Source organism: Elgaria multicarinata, chromosome 3 (genome assembly GCF_023053635.1).
Source record: "Elgaria multicarinata webbii isolate HBS135686 ecotype San Diego chromosome 3, rElgMul1.1.pri, whole genome shotgun sequence".
NCBI classification, from domain to species: domain Eukaryota; kingdom Metazoa; phylum Chordata; class Lepidosauria; order Squamata; family Anguidae; genus Elgaria; species Elgaria multicarinata.
In genome coordinates this window covers 59750290-59766677 of record NC_086173.1, presented here as the reverse complement: position 1 = coordinate 59766677, position 16388 = coordinate 59750290, and the positions used below count along the sequence as shown (strand labels likewise).

Below are 16388 nucleotides of genomic sequence, written 5' to 3'. Positions count from 1 at the left end.
TCCATCTCGAATTTCTTCAGCATCCCTACTTCTTATCAATAAGATCATGCTTGACATGATTGTTAAAGAGTAAAGGTCTGTGGTACCATAACTATTGGCAACATGCCCTATAAAGCAATGTTTCCCCCACCCACCAGAATGGTTGCTTCACTAGTGATATCTTAACACAAAGAATTTGACTATTCCAGTTAGTCCAGACTCTCATGAACCTCAAGCTCAACAGCGTCTTCAATTACCATGACTTACATGTGATTATTATGATGGCTCAGCTTTCGCTCAGGTTTGTTCATGATTTACTGCCCTACATTGCATAAGAGAAGTGTCATATTGTGTCCTCTGGGTGGGTAAGGGGGGTATATATAATGTGTGTGATTCAAAGGCAGAATTTGTTTCCCCCTTGACAGGACAATTATCACTGGAAGTTAGTTCATACAGGGAAACATACCGGGTGAGTGGGGGATAAATCCTTTTAAACTATCCTGCCTCTTAAATAGGTGCCTCTAGTGCTCTGAATCCTTGTTTCATGTGACTCAGGGAGGGGCTTTGCCTGCCTTCAACACTGGGATGACCCTTTGGTGATAAATGATGGAGCTGTTTGTTAGAATACCAATATTATAATTTATAATATAGTGGATGTCTTAGAGAAAGTCTGTATTGAAGGTGAGCCCACTACCCACTATTTTGGGTCATAATATAATGCTAACCCTTATTAATACTGTCTAAAAAGCTAATCTACATTGTTTCTCTTAAGCCATTTTTTTTGTTTGGGATTTCCAACCGAAAGAAGAACACGGATAAAGATGGAGGTGGTTGGGGCAGGAGCTCTACTTCTTCTCTGTGTGCTCTTCATCTTATTCTTCTCATCCTCCAAAATGTATAAGGAAAAAAACCAACTGCCCCCAGGACCCTCTCCCTCGTTCTTTCTGGGGAACATCCTGCAGAAAGATGTCTTACCTCTCTCCAAATGCTATCGCAAGGTAAGACTACATCTGGTTGTACATGCTCCCTGCCCGTTCTTTCCCTGTGGCATATAGGAAGCAGAAGTAGCCTGGGATAAAAGAATGGCGGGAGGAAGCACACCATGTTTAGCGCTCCCCTCTGTGCTTTATGAATATATCCATTCTTCCTTGTAGCAAAGGTGTGCTTTGAGGGGATCCCAATTTCCGTATCGTAGTAAGCTGCAGGAACTGGGTGGTGGCTGGTTGATTGGTCAGATGGAAGCAAATGATTCCAATGTACTCCCAGACGTTACGCTTGGGATCTTAATCAGAAGGAATGTCACGAGATCGCCTTAATCAGTTTTCCTAAAGCAGGTCTTGCAGAATGAGTATCATGCTGCCCAACTCTGGCCTCAGCTCCTTAGGTAGTATGGATCCATGATTACTTGACAAGCTGGGACTGAAAAATATAGTTGTCCTCTGTGGATGTGAGTTAGGGAAAGGTGCATTGTTTGATTGTGGTGAATTGTTTAGTGGGAGGCTTCATAGTCCCATCAGTGAATGAATGCCTCCATATCTTTGGATGGGGCAGTTCAAGCTCCTTCCATTCATGCTCCTTGGTGACTTTTTCAAAACCAGTAAAAGAACTAAGTTGATGGGGTAGTGTTGGCTGAAGATAATCTAATTCAGACTTCCCACACTCAGCAGCAGCATTCTGGCACACGCACACTACGTACATATTATCAGAGATATTGTATGAATGCCATATGCTAAATATTCCAAAGATGGTTTCCTTGCTTAATAAACTAGGCTCAAACCCAAGATTGTCAAACCCATGTTCCTATGATGATGATGATGATGATGATGATGATGATGATTTACATTTATATACCGCCCCATAGCTGAAGCTCTCTGGGTGGTTTACAGAAGTTAAAAACAGTGAACATTAAAAAGAAATATACAAAATTTTAAACCATAAAAACATAAAATACATACAAAAACAGACAATATTCATTTAAAAACAACTGACAAGGGTTGAGTCCTATAGGTCTACTTTGTGGATATGAGCTAGTGGCAGTTTCTTTGGCTGATCATACTGATATATTTGGTGAGAGACTGTAGTCTAAGAAATAGTGCAACCATCCTTCAGGTGAATTACTCTGAAGGAAATTTCATTGCCTAATTAATGAGGTGTATATTGACTCTGCTTTCAGCTCCTTGAAAAGTATGGGCCTATCTTCACTGTCTGGATGGGGGGAAAGCCGCTGGTTGTGCTCTGTGGATATGAAGTGGTGAAAGATGCTTTGCTGAGTCATGCTGAAGAGTTTGGAGGGCGTCCTATCTTCCCCATCCACGATAGATTGTGCAAGGGTCAAGGTGAACTCTCTTACCTTTCCTTGTTCTAATTTTTGTTTTAATTCCCCTTTGATTTGAGACCAGCACAGAGAAGACTGAGCAGCTTTGGGGATCATGGGTGATGGGGGTAGGAAAGGAAAATTTAGCTCTGTCTCATTCATAAACTCAACAAAATCTGCCCCTTTGAAATACGAATGTTGGAGGAATCTATCCTGTGGATGAAGTTTGCCAAGCTTTCAGCTGTTCTGACTCTGGCTGGCTTAACTACAAGCAGACTTGACTCAACCTGTATTGAGTGAAGCCACCTTGTGGATTGTCAGATTGTTTTGTTTTTTGCCATTTAATGCAAATTGTGATCACAATTTGAGTAATTTGCTCAAATTGCAGGTGCAATTTACACAAAACGAAGCACATTACAATTGCAATTTGCACAATTTAAAAAAAATATTGCTGATCTTTTTGTAAATTGTACAAATTGAAGCTGCAATTTGCATAAATGGTGGTATAAGTGGGGGAATGAGAAAGTCCCATGTACTTTTAAAGCACATACACAAATGCCTACTTTTCCTCCCCTTGTGTATGTGCTTTAAAAAATGTGAGCCCAAATGTACACTTTCCCCCATCAAACAACATCAACAAGCTCACATTTAGGATTAGGAAGGAGGCAGAATGAGCTTTGAAGTGGAGTTCTGAGAACCTGAAAGGGCTTGAGAGTCAGTCGTTCTCCCATCCTTACCCTGTATAGAGTCTGCTTTTGTTAGCACATGTCCTCCAAACTTTTACAAAAATAGAGTGCAGTGGCAAAACAGGAAAAGGCAAAAGCTTTCTTAAAGGTCAGAGGAGCAGCAAACTTCCCTCAAGAACAGACAACAATCCCTTAAGATTAACTAATGGCAAAGTGGGAATAGACGAGCTGACTGTAAGAGCCTCAAGTGTTGTTGTATGATGATTTGGGAGGAAATAAACTTTCTGCTTGGTTTTAGAAAGGGATTTTCCCTCAGTACTCTAGGTACTATGTTAATGGAGGAGCACCGTGTATGAAGATTTAGTTCATTGCCCTGTAACCCTAAGCCTCTTTCTATGAATGAATGTCTTAGGAAGTACTCAAAATGGCAGAAAGTTTGAGCCTCTTGGTAATGCTCTTTGCTGGGCATAGCATGTAATTATGGGGACGTGTGACATGATTCCACCAGCTCATGTATTCTCCTCCCACCCCCAGCATCTGCCAACAATGTGGATGGAGGCATAGAAGAAAGCAAGGTAGTGAGGTCATGTCTACTTTTGCTCATTGTTCATTTCATTATGCTAAACTGTGTTGTAAAATTGAAGATGCAGTTACTAAAAAAAAAGAGCTCATAGTAGTGAGGTTTCCGAACTGATGGAAAACCATCCTTGACTGAATGGAAATCTCAAGCTGTTGAATAACTGATTGCAACTACAAATGAAAATCAAATTTAAAAGAGAAAAAAACCATGGTTGCCTTTTGTCAGAAATATCCTGCCAGTTTCTGTAGGTTGAATACTGACAAAATGATTTCCACCTCTTTCCTGGACACCAAAAACGAGACAAACTGGAGGGAGCTGTGCTGATTCACTCTTTCCATGCTGCAAGACTTTAGGATGGGAAAGAAAATAATGGCCAAGAGGGTGTTGTAAAATTTAAGACTTAGTCCACAATCCGATGCAATCTGCCCTGCATACTTGTAAGCCTCTGAAATGGGATATTTTTCTTTTGAATTTTAGCTAGACATACATTTTTACCCATCTAATGGGGGACATTGGGGAGGGACAGAGGCTTGAGAAGGCTGGGGGTAGCTCATATCTCCACTTCCCGAGTCCTTTTCTTCTCTGCTCACTGGCATGCCTCCTTTTCATCCTCTATGAGCGCACATTCGCAAGCTCATAGAGGCAGCCAGCATCGTTCTCTTGCTGCTGGCTGCAAGGTGTGGAAGGGGAGCTCAGACCCCTGGGTCTTAGGTAGGAATGGTTTCTCCAGCCTTGGATCCAGGAATCTGAAAAACCTTTTGTCCCCAGACAGCATCTAGTGGCCATAGGATTGATCTCTTAGTTACTAAATACCCCTACACAAACTCGCGAAATGATTTCCACCTCTTTGGATTTAGGCTTCCTGGGCACCAGAAATGCAACAAAATGGAAGGAATTGCGCAGGTTTAGCCTTTCCACCCTTCGGGAATTTGGCATGGGGAGGAAAACAATGTCTGAGAGGGTGCAGGAAGAAGCTCTTTTCCTGGTGAAGGAAATGGATGCCACACAAGGTATTTGCATGTCTAGTTTATTTATTTCTATTTAATAGATTGATAGACTGCTTACCATTTTTTTTAAAAAAAAATCTCTAAATTTGGTGCAGAAAATTGCCATTAGGAAGGAGGGGGAAAAACTTGAAAAGAAAAAGAAGGAAGAGTTGCCATAGTGAGGATGTCAGCATTCGATTTCAGATAATAGTGAGCATGCCCAGAAAGAGTGCTCTCTGGTTGGGGCCAATGCAGTAACCCAAAGACACCAAAAGGGGGCTCTAATTTTGATAGATATTAAGGCGTGACAATGCATGACAAGAAAAGGGGAAATTATTGACAACAGGGTCAACACTGCAACTGGGCAATACTGGTGTCTTTGTACCCAGGTTTGTTGGGAAGAAGCAGAACATCTGAAGGGCCATGCGGCTGTGATTTAACTGGCACTGAGAAAAAGACATTTGCCAAGCCCCAGAACTATCTTTGGTTTTTACTATTTATTTAGATACTTCTGTCCTGCCCTTTTCATTCACAAGCACCACTTGGGGTGATTTAGCGTGCACACCCCCATACAGTTCCATCATACAACACTATAATGCTGTCAAAAACAGAGAAAGATTCAGCAGTAAAAACCAAATCATACAATAGTGTTTCACAGGATGAATGATTATCAGAACAAAAAAGGCTCAAGAGGTAGCGGAAAGTAAGTTGAGGGAACCAAACATATCTCATGGGGCAGGGGGTTCCACACTCTAGGTCCTGCCCCTACCAGCACTTCCATTTTAGGGAATGGTTAGATGACAGAGGAGAAGGCAACCTATCTTCTGGAAGGTGTGTGTGTGTGGTGGTGGGGAGGCAGTAAATCACTTCCTGCAAGGTAGGACACACACACACACACACACACACACACGCAGACATCCGGGCCCTTTGCACATGCCTCTTCCTCCCCCCGCTCTTTGCTAGCCGGATCTACACAAAGAGTTTCGGGTGGCTCTTACCCTGGCAGCAGGAGGCCGGCGGGGAGGCGGCAAGGACGCAGCCGGTTCCCCAGCCACCGCTTCCTCCGTCTCTTCCTCCGTCTCTTCTTTCTCCGTCTACACCATCATTTTGAGGGTGGACTGGAGGCGCACACAGGCGCCTTCAGTACAACGTGCAGATTCCCTCCATGAGTGTGCAATAAATTGCTCATGTAGAGAAACTCAATGCCCCAGGTTCAACTTGTGTAACGAGTTTCGGTAGTTTTGTAATGGGATTTGAGAAAGGCAAGATCCACTCCACCAAGACTCACTCACTGTGTGGTATTGTTTCTGCAGGGAAGCCCTTTGATCCAAAAAGAAGCATCACAAGTGCTCTTTCTAATGTGCTGTGTTCTGTTCTCTATGGGAAGCGCTTCGACTATGAAGATGAGAACTTCCAGAAGAAGATGTGCATTGTGGATGAACGACTTCACTTCATGCGTGGTTTTATGGGGATTGTATGTTTCTCCTCCTATTTTGTAAATGCTCACATTAGCTAGCTACCCTGCCTCAACACCACCCTAGTCAGTGTTTGTCCCCAGCTGACTCTTAAGCCAGTTGAACCTCTTTCAGCCCAAGAGCTGAGCTCCTGATGCATTACACTGTCAGGGGGACCAAAGGCAAAATAGGGTGGGCCCAAAAGACAAAGGGGGTGGGGCTAAAATACTAAAAACATCTGCATGTTTCAGCTTAAAGTGTCTCCTGCATGTCACTAAGCCTTGAGAGAGGCTATTAGCAGCTGGTCTTTCCTTCTGTGTGTTCCTTTGCCTTCACTTCTTTCCCTGTCAGCTACAAGGGCAGTCCTCTTTCTTCCATGGTCCCAAACACCATTTACTTCAGACCATCTTAAATGCAGAGTCATTCCAAAGAGAAAACAGAGACTGTCAGTAGGGGGCCATTTTGGTGTGAGGACCACCATTCCCACCCCTGCAGTGTCCCAGAACAACACTGCATAAAAGGAATTATGGGAGAAAGGAAAGTTTCCCTGAGCCACCAAGTTAACAGCACAGTCCCCCAACCCACCCGCAGAGGGAATCCCCACTATTATCTCTGATGTAAAATCAGGTTTGACACCAGGAATTCTCTTATGCAGTAGCAGAAGAATAACTTCTGATATATTTGACCTCAGATCAGAAATAAAAGTGGAAAAGTGGGCAGCAGGGACTTGGTCTGCACTGGGAAGAATGGTCATCCTTCTTGCAAGCACCTGAGTAGGTCTGCCTGGTGCTGGCATCCATGGGGCTACAAAGAGATGCATGAAGCCTGTGAGTTGGCCATGCAGCGAAGAACAACCACTCTTCCCGTAAGGGGCTGAGTAGCTTCTCACAGCATCCATAGGAGCATCAGGAGATGTGCAAAGCCAATGTCTGTCTCTTCTGCCAAGACTCTTGTTCATGTACTGGTTATTTCTCGGTTGGACTACTGCAACCTCCTTCTCACTGGCCTTCCTTCTTCTCACATCAGTTCGTTGGTTTCTGTTCACCACTCTGCTGCTAAGATCATCTTCTTGGCTCGCCGCTCTGACCATGTCACTCCACTTCTGAAATCTCTTCATTGGCTTCCAATTTACCTCAGAATCCAATATAAACTTCTCTTGTTAACCTACAAAGCTTTTCACTGTCTAGCTCCTTCCTATCTTTCCTCTCTCATCTCACACTATTGCCCCGCTCGTGCTCTTCGCTCCTCTAATGCCATGTTTCTCACCTGCCCAAGGGTCTCTACTTCCCTTGCTCGGCTTCGTTCATTTTCTTCCGCTGCCCCTTACGCCTGGAACGCTCTTCCAGAACATTTGAGAACTACAAGTTCAATCGCAGCTTTTAAAGCTCAGCTAAAAACTTTTCTTTTTTCTAAAGCTTTTAAAACTTGATTTTGATCTGACTTTTATACTTTACTGTTAGTTTTACTCTACCCTGTGCCTGTTTGGTGCATTCTCTTCCCCTTCTTATTGTTTTATTATGATTTTATTAGAATGTAAGCCTATGCGGCAGGGTTTTGCTATTTTATTGTTTTACTCTGTACAGCACCATGTACATTGATGGTGCTATATAAATAAATAAATTAATAATAATAATAATAATGATTCAGCTGGTATGGAGAGGAGCCTCTGCTCCTCCCTCTGCTGACCTTTCTCGGCAGTCTGGACCTCAGCCTGGCAACAGCTCTACACTCCTGATTTACACCATCCTCTCTATTCCAGGTGTACAGTGCTATGCCCCAAATAATGGAATGCCTGCCTGGACAACATTTCAAAAGCTTTGCTGATACGGAAACGCTTTGTGACTTCATCCGTGAGACGGTGGAATCCCACCGGCAGACGCTGGATCCTCAGAACCCCCGTGACTATATTGACTGCTTTCTAATGAGGATGGAGAAGGTAGGTGTCCCAAAGCTTCCTTTGCATAATTCACTAAATATCAGATTAATCTCAGGTGGAGAGGTTTTTAATCGAGTTCATAAACACATCAATTCAAGCAGCAGGAGAACAGAGGCAAAAACATGAAAGCTAAAATAACCTTGTGGCAGGAATATCTTGATAAAATATTGGTTTGCTATTGCTTACATAAAATCGAGTGTTCCTGGCTACCTCACTGATTAGAAGGCATTATCCCCCAGGGTGATGACGACGACGACGACAATGCAGCAACATTTCTATAATCATCCCATTTGCACAAAACCCAAAACAGTTTAGAAAAGAAAGAATACAACAAATAGTTCCATATTAGAGTTTGATTCAAAGGAAGAATTTGATTCATGGCTCGAGAAAAGCTGAAGTATAAATGTACATTTTCTAGAATGGCCTGCCATTTAGGCCTGGCGTACCGAACAGTGGGGTGGGTGTCACTGCACTGAAGGCATGTCTCCATGTTGATATTCAGCAGAAATATACTATAGTACAGGCAACAGACACACCCCTGAAGATTTTAGTGGGCATGGCCTGGAAGCTTTATTTTTATACATTTTGGCACAGGGAGAGATTCTTTGAGGTAATCGAATCCTGAGTTGTTTGGGCTTTGCATAACAAATGAATGGCCACACGTGAAACCTAGCTTGGTAGCAGAATGGCATCCAGTGCAAATCTTCAGCACTGGTGTAATATGTCCTTGGTAAATTAGTAACCCACCCACTGCATCCTTCACAAAGTACAGCTTCCAATCCAGCCTTAAGCTCAGTTCGACTTAAAGTGCAGTACAGTAATCATATCTTGAGTTTTCCAGTAGTGGAAAACCAGTCCCTGACTGGGAACAGGTAGTAGGCATTCTTAGCCATGGAGGACACTTAGGCCTCCAATTTCAGCAATGTATCTAGAAGAGTCCAAAATTTCCAGATTGTTCCTTAGGGAAAGTGCAACCACATCTGGATATTCCCCTAATTTTCAAATCTAAGAATCACCCATCCACAATGCCTTCGTCTGATCAGGGCAGGTTCTACACTACTGCTTTAAAGTGCTTTAAAGCACTTTATAACAGTTTTGACAACTGTTGGGACCCAGGACACACCTCATATATAGTTGTCAAAACTGCTATAAAGTGCTTTAAAGTGCTTTAAAGCAGTAGTGTAGATTCGGCTCAGGATTCAACTTATTGATTCTCATCCAGTTTATCACTGCATTCAATCACCAATTTAAGTCATTCGTGATCTCTGCTGATTTCGATGTAACAGCTGTTCTAAGACTGAAGTAAAGAATCTGAATCTGATGTAACAGAGAAATAGAGCTGAGTGTCACCAGCATACTGATGGTACCTTCCCCAATTCCCCATGTGACTTCACTCAGCTTCTTCACAATTCTCCAATTATACAACATTGGAGAAAAGATAGTACCTTGAGACACCCCACAAGAAGACAGGCAGGGGGTCAATATACGCTCCATTATTGTTTATTCACAGTGACCTGCCTTATAGATAAGATCAGAACCAGTGTAAAGTACAATAGAACCAATGCACAGTTATTCCAGGAAGTTACTATGATTAGTATTATCAAAAACTGCTGATGGGTTCAGTAAAAGTTATAGAGTAGAACTTCCTCCTTCCTTCTCCAAGTGGAGGTCTTTCTCCCATCTGGATGACCAAACCTGATTCCATCCATTAACTTTACTGGAAGCCAGTCTGGAATGGAGCTAAATAATCTCTATTCTCAAAAGACGCCTATAGTTGAGTCACTACCACCTTGGATACCTTGCTCCCAAATAGGGTATTTGCCACCAGGCTGTGGCTATGATAAATATCCAGGTCCAAGGAAGGCTCCCCCCCCCCCAGGAGTAGTCATAGCACTGCTTTATTAAGGGCTGCAGAGATCAACCCTGCACAAAATGATGAATTCAGTCCCTGGATCCAACCAATCAAACTCCCTTGGCTAGCTTGAATTAGCCATGATGGAGAAAGGTTGGGAAAACATGTGGTTGGGTGAACTGCTACAAATGTCTTTTCCACATCCTCACATCATAGAAGCTGAAACCAACCCCACAAAAATGGGTATGAAGGTGTATTGGACAGCTTAATTTGGACTTGTTACAGCAGCAGTGTTAATTATGAAGGTGATCAATTGTGGCCTCATAGACATCTATTCAAATGGAGGAGTAGAGGGTATGACTTTGGACAGCCAGAGATAACTCAATTTTTCCATCTTCCTTTCAAGTGGAAATTTTCATTTCCCCCCTTTTCCTCTGTCTTATTTACAGGAACAAAACTCTCCCGAGAACTTCTACAGCACTGAAGACCTTGTCATGAGTGTGTTTACACTCTTTTTTGCATCATCAACAGCTCCAAGAGATGCCTTACTCTTCAGCCTCCTGGTGATGGTTAAGTTTCCACATATTCAAGGTACACAGCTACTGCACAAGACTGCAGAGGTGACAGGATTCCTATGATCTCCACCAATAATCACACAGCGGAGAGAAAACACCTCCAGATGACAGGTGGACAGAAATCAGGGTAGCAGGACCTACTTTTCTTTAACGAGAACCTAAGATCAATTAGGCTTACTACAGCGGTGAGCGATATGGACAGATGAGTTTCGATCAACGTGCTGATGAATCACAAAATTGGAGAGCATCACTAGTATTCAATGTGATGTCATATATAGAGTAGACTCATTGGAATGAAAGGGAATTGAAGTTAGTCATGAGTAACTCTATATAGGACTGATGTCGGATACAACTTATAAACTTAGAATGAAAGAATAATGAACCACGGACTTGCTATGCAAATAGAACTAAATATTTATTTATTTATTTATTTATTGCATTTCTATACCGCCCAATAGCAGAAGGTCTCTGGGCGGTTTACAAATACTCAGTCCTTCCACACAATCCTTGCTGATCTATTGGAAAAACATCCAGAAATTTACTGGTTGATCCAGATTTTGTGTATGTTAACCACTACTCAGATGACGAGGTTTACGTGAGACTTCTGCATCAGGTTGAGCTATATGAAGCGTAGGAAGTTCTTCATTTCATGCCTCAGTACTGAGCTAAGTAGGGAAGTGATTTCCGCTTACCATGACTTGCCTGTATTTTGGGACTCAAGGCATGTCTACACCATGCCTATATCCTGGGATAGTCCTTGATATAGGGAGATCCAGGGACTAGCAAGGACTTACCCTGGGATATCAGGAACTGAGGAAAAACTGACTTTTCCGCGGTTCCAGGACCATCCCATGGAGCATGGCCATATGGCCGCTGCTCCGGGGTTGTCCTGCCCTCCCCGCGAGTACTGGGGACTGTAAAATGGGCATGGAGCTGCATGGTGGCAGTCCGTGCCCATTGGGGTAGGGGGTGGGGAGCAGGGTTGTTGTTTTTCTTCTTCTTACCTTTGGCACTGGAGCGTGAGTGCGCTCCTCTCATTGTTGTTTTTTTAAAATAGGTGGCCAAGATGTCCTTCCAGGATGTCGCACGGCCATCTAGACACCCAGGGAGGATCGCGGAAGCCACTAAGCCCGCGATCCTCCCCTTACACCCATGCCCTGGTGGCCCTCTTCAGGCAACATGCTAAGCCATGGTGGTTAAGCATTTTCAGCAAAACATTATGGTTTAGCATGTCATGTGAACCATGGCTTAGTGTGTAGCCACTATGTGATTACATAACCATGGTTCAAATACACATACTAACCATTTGCTGCAAAAGGGTTAGTGGCCTAACCATGACTTAGCATGTCATTAGAACAGGGTCAGTATGTCATAAACTTGGGGTGCTACACCAGGGTGGATGGTAGCAGAAGCGGCTTCGGCACTGCAAGAAGGAATGGGAAGTTGCGTCAGTGAAGGGTGGACCTAACAAAAATGGGAGGAGTTAAACGTTTCTGTCAGCTTCACCCTCTGCTGACCATCAGGATGTTTTGTGTGTGTTTGTATATGCATACTTCCACACCATCAAATAAGCTTACAGAATGAGACATGCTCTCTCCTTTTTTTTATTTCATTGTTTCAAGGAACAATTAGCTGGCTAGGATAACTGCTCAGAAGTAAATTACATTCTCTTCAGTGAGGCCTAAAGCTTCATCACATCTAGTCAAATGTGCAGCTCCTGTCGCTTCTTCTGCCACCGCTCCCACGTCACTTCCTGAAAACAGGAAATAAGTAGCTCTATTCAGTCCGGTAGGAGACAGCAGCAACCAGACTTAATGAGGTCTTTTTTTGAGGTACATTAATGGCCAGAAGGGGCAGAAGACGGGTGAGAGGCAGAGGACGTCATGTGAGTAATTCACGAGTGCCCAGTAATGAGTGCACAGTAAAACACTCTCATCAGATGGAGCTTTTAGTCCTGAGGAAGTCAGTACATTGCTTTTGGGATGCTTTTTTTTAAAAAAAGAAATTGCACACATAATGACACCTGTGAAGTTTTCCCTTCACACAGGTCACTTTATTTCCCCAGCCAGGCTCTTATTGGCCACTTATTTCATAGAGAGAAGCAGATTGTGTGCCTCTTAGACACCAAGAGCAGGGTGGGAGGGTACAATGGAGATGCTATTCTTAATTTTAATGTGACTCCTCTGTTCTGATCTCAGCTATTTTGTGATCGCTGCCATCTCCTAATCTCCCTCCCCCATCCCCCTTGGCAGGCTGGCGGGAGGGAGAGGGAGGGAGGGAGGGAGGGAAGGAAGGAAATAAATAAATAAATAAATAAATAATGGGGTTTCTCCTGATGTTTGCCTGGTGAGTTTTTCCCCAGGCACATTCTCCATTAGCTGGCAACATGTGCCACATAAGCAGCAAATTTGAAATGATGGAAGTCCAGTTTTAATCAGAATCGCCTTAGAAAATGTCTCCGTGTAGATTCCCCCTAGAGGGAAGATGCTTCAGAATTTTGGAAGTACATTCTTTGAATATGTTGTTATAGAAAAAGTCCAACAGGAGATTGATGATGTGGTTTGCGCCAACCGTGTCCCTGGCATGGAAGACCGGGTGAGGCTGCCCTTCACCAATGCCGTTATCCATGAGACTCAACGATACCAAATATTCAGCACTGAGATTTTTCCACGTGAAATGACTTGTCATATAGAATTCAGGGGCTACAACTTCCCTAAGGTATGATGACGGAACAACTTCTGGGAAAGAAAGAAAGAATTTGTTATCTTGTTCTTGACACCTTGGCTCAAAAACAGTGGTGCAGGTAGGGCTGAATGTTAGGGCTTTTATCGTGGTGGGAGGCCAGACGCATACATGATTCCATTTCTGCATACATAGCTCACTATTATATTATCTTAAAAATATAATATCCTTTTCTAAACCAAAATGCTGCTCATTCCCAGCTTAATGTGTTTAGTGTCAGAGCAGCAGAATCAAATACTGTTAGCTATGATTGAAGTGAGTTAAACATGAGAAACAGTGCATTGAATGATGGCCCCCGCCATTGCATCTACAATTACCTCACAGTACCACTGCTGAAGAATCTATTTCATTCCAGAAGCAGCAGCAGAGCTGTAAGCATGGACGGCTGCTACGGCCAAGTAGGAAACATCAGAGAGCTGTGGGCGGGGGGAGGGGGAGTGGTGTAGATCTGGCCTTGCCATTTACATGTTCCTGTAGTTCCATGCACATAACCCCCTGCATTGAGCAGGGGGTTGGACTCAATGGCCTTGTAGGCCCCTTCCAACTCTGCTATTCTATGATTCTAAACGCCATCCTGCCACGACCGGCATAGCCTGGGCGTGGGGGGGGGGGGCTGTTGCGGGTGGGGACAGGAGGAGACACTGGAGCCAGCCACGGACTGGCAACCGGCTGACGTTTTCCCTCCCGACTGCCTCTTTCGTCACACGGCTCCCTCCCTCCCACCCTGTAGACAGTATGAGCTTGCTGGTTGCCATTAGGGGGCCGAGTAGGAATTTTTGCTCTTGTCCTAATTTGGCCAAGAGTTTTTTTTCGCCTACTCCATACTGTAGGACAGCTTGGGACTATTAAATAGGTTAATTGGTTCACGTTCATAATTCGGTCACATTTGATTTAGGGCGGTAGGTAAGGGCATCCTGAGAGGGGTTATGGGGCGATGAGCATTCGCAGGCACAATTGAGGTGAGTGGTAACACCTCAGGCTCCCTGTTTTGAGCCTAGCGGCCTGGAAGGAGAGATAAGGGTTACCTCTGAGGCTGACCCTCCTCTCTCATGCAGAGCCTAGGCGGCCTGTGCTGGAGCGACACCGGAAGGTCTCCCTACTCCATAAGGGGAAGCCCGTGGGATGGCGAAGTCCCAGGCGCCAACCCACAGGTGGCGAATGGCTCGCCCAAATGAGGAACAGGCCTGTCAAGAGGCCTGATTAACGATGCCCTCTTAGGATAGGAATTTCCCACCTCCTGCAGATCACTTAATAAAATGTGGCCCAGTTTAAATCCAATACTTGGTGTCGTCTCTTTATTTCTTGCCTCCACTCACTGCAACTCCTGTTAATGTTATCAGTGGGGGAATTGGCCCATTCCTCTTCCTCATTTGTTTTTCTCAAAACATGGCTGTTTCCTAGATATAAGATTGAGACAAGTGATGCCATCTGTTTCCTTCTTCCCCAAGGGCACTTCTGTACTTCCACTCTATACATCCGTGCATTACGACCCCCTCCAGTGGGAGACTCCAGAAGAGTTTAACCCGGACCATTTCTTGAATGAGAAGGGCCAGTTCAGGAAGAGAGATGCCTTCATGCCTTTTTCAGTTGGTAACTGCATTTGGTTTAACACCCTCCAATGTCCAGGGCTGTTTCTTGGGCACTACATAGGTTTCCAGTGATTAATTCACTCAGTCACTCCCTCTCTCTCTCTCCCTCTCCCAGGAAAACGGTATTGCCTTGGGGAAGCACTGGCTCGGGTGGAGCTTTTCCTTTTCTTCAGTATTCTGCTCCAGAAATTCACCTTCCAGCTGGTTGGAGATGTCAAAAATATGGATGTATGGTCATTGTATATGGCATATAAAACAAGCAAGCAGCACCCCCAAATTCAAGCCATTAGACGTTCAGTGTGATTTTGAGATTGAAAATCTGCAGAAAGAAGGAACCCTTTGAGTCCAAAAATATTCCAAGTTAGGCAGAACAGAAGTACTGAAAGATCCCTTCCTTCACAAATTCATTTGCTGTCACCTTCAGCTAGGGGAACATGCCCAGATATAACTGGTTTGGTGTTAAATGTGATCTTATCATGGCAAACAAGAAGAGCTTTGAGCCATTCTCTGACTTCCATCCATTCTAATTAAAAGGTACTACATAGTCAAGTGCTGAAAATGCATTCATTTTTAAAGTGCTTCTTGCATGTTAATACAAACATTTGTTTATGTCCAGGTTCTATTGAAGGGGGTTGTGTTCTCCGTAATATGTAAAAATTGTTTAAATATGTTCAGCTGCAAATAAAGGACAAAATCTGATTTAAGCAAGCAAACCTATGTTAGTTTTGTATAAAATCGGAAGTGTATTCCATCTTGTTTAAATCTGCACCAAAATCCACATTATAAAATGTTACTTATCTTTATAAAGTGGTCTGAGACATTTAAAGTCTGCATGTCTTTCCTTGTGCATCCCTATTCACAACCTTGAAATGTTTTCACAAGAAGCAAAGAGCGACTGAACTTTCTTTTGCAGCCATTATGCTCCCTTGAAAGAGCTCCACACTGGTTCTGCATCTCATATACATGCCAGTCTCAGATTATTTTATTTTATTTGCCCAACCATGTTTTCAGGTTAAAGCAATGGAAAGAAATATACTCTGAACTTGATCCTCTTGGTGGGATGTGAATTTATCCAGAACAGGTTGAAGGCCACCACCCTAGCCAGACAAACCACCTATCCAAGAGTACCTCTACCTTGATTAGATTAAGCTTCCTTTTATAGATTGTCATCTAGTCCACTATCATTGAGCCTCAACACCTCCACAAACTCACTTGAATAGTATAAAGAGAAAAACAGCTGTGTATTAGCAATATACTTGTTATGGAAAAATAACTGATTTCCCACTACTCCCTTCACCCATCTCTTCTCTCCCGTCCTTCTTCCAAGATCCCTCATTTCCTTTTCCCCAAATGCCACCCTTGGGTGATTTCTAAGTGAATTAGATGAGTAGAATAAACCCCCTACTCCCAGGTAGGATAGAAAAGTCCCATTTACCTATTTGGGTAAGGTCGCTTACTCAGGGGTAAGGACGTGCCCTAGCTGCTGGTTAAATCACCAGGCGCTTGACACACACATACCACTCTTATTTCCTTTCCCCACAGCTCAGTGGGAAACCAGGGAGAGAAATAAGAGGTGGGAAGCTTGCCCATCGAAAGGAATGACAGGCGCCAAGGGCGGGTGAAGCAGGATGGTTTCTGCCACATAGGCAAGGTGGGAAAGGAATGTCCCAGGGGACATTGCGAGGGGGGGGGGAA

At 43.8% G+C, this 16388-nt stretch overlaps 1 protein-coding gene across 1 annotated transcript; it reads left to right on the top strand.

Moving 5' to 3' along the window:
• Positions 1-800: 800 nt before the first annotated feature.
• LOC134394737 (cytochrome P450 2C20-like) lies at positions 801-14996 on the top strand. The gene is made up of 9 exons (XM_063120423.1): positions 801-977; positions 2153-2315; positions 4417-4569; positions 5859-6019; positions 7759-7935; positions 10237-10378; positions 12893-13080; positions 14553-14694; positions 14809-14996. The coding sequence occupies exons 1-9, from the start codon at positions 801-803 to the stop codon at positions 14994-14996; spliced, it is 1491 nt and encodes a 496-aa protein (XP_062976493.1).
• Positions 14997-16388: the final 1392 nt, after the last annotated feature.

Bases quoted from the DNA above. Each gene is read 5' to 3' on its own strand.
- LOC134394737 (XM_063120423.1), top strand. From the start codon at position 801: ATGGAGGTGGTTGGGGCAGGAGCTCTACTTCTTCTCTGTGTGCTCTTC. The intron at 4,570-5,858 runs GTATTTGCATGT...TTGTTTCTGCAG, and splicing joins GGAAATGGATGCCACACAAG to GGAAGCCCTTTGATCCAAAA. The intron at 6,020-7,758 runs GTATGTTTCTCC...TCTCTATTCCAG, and splicing joins TGCGTGGTTTTATGGGGATT to GTGTACAGTGCTATGCCCCA.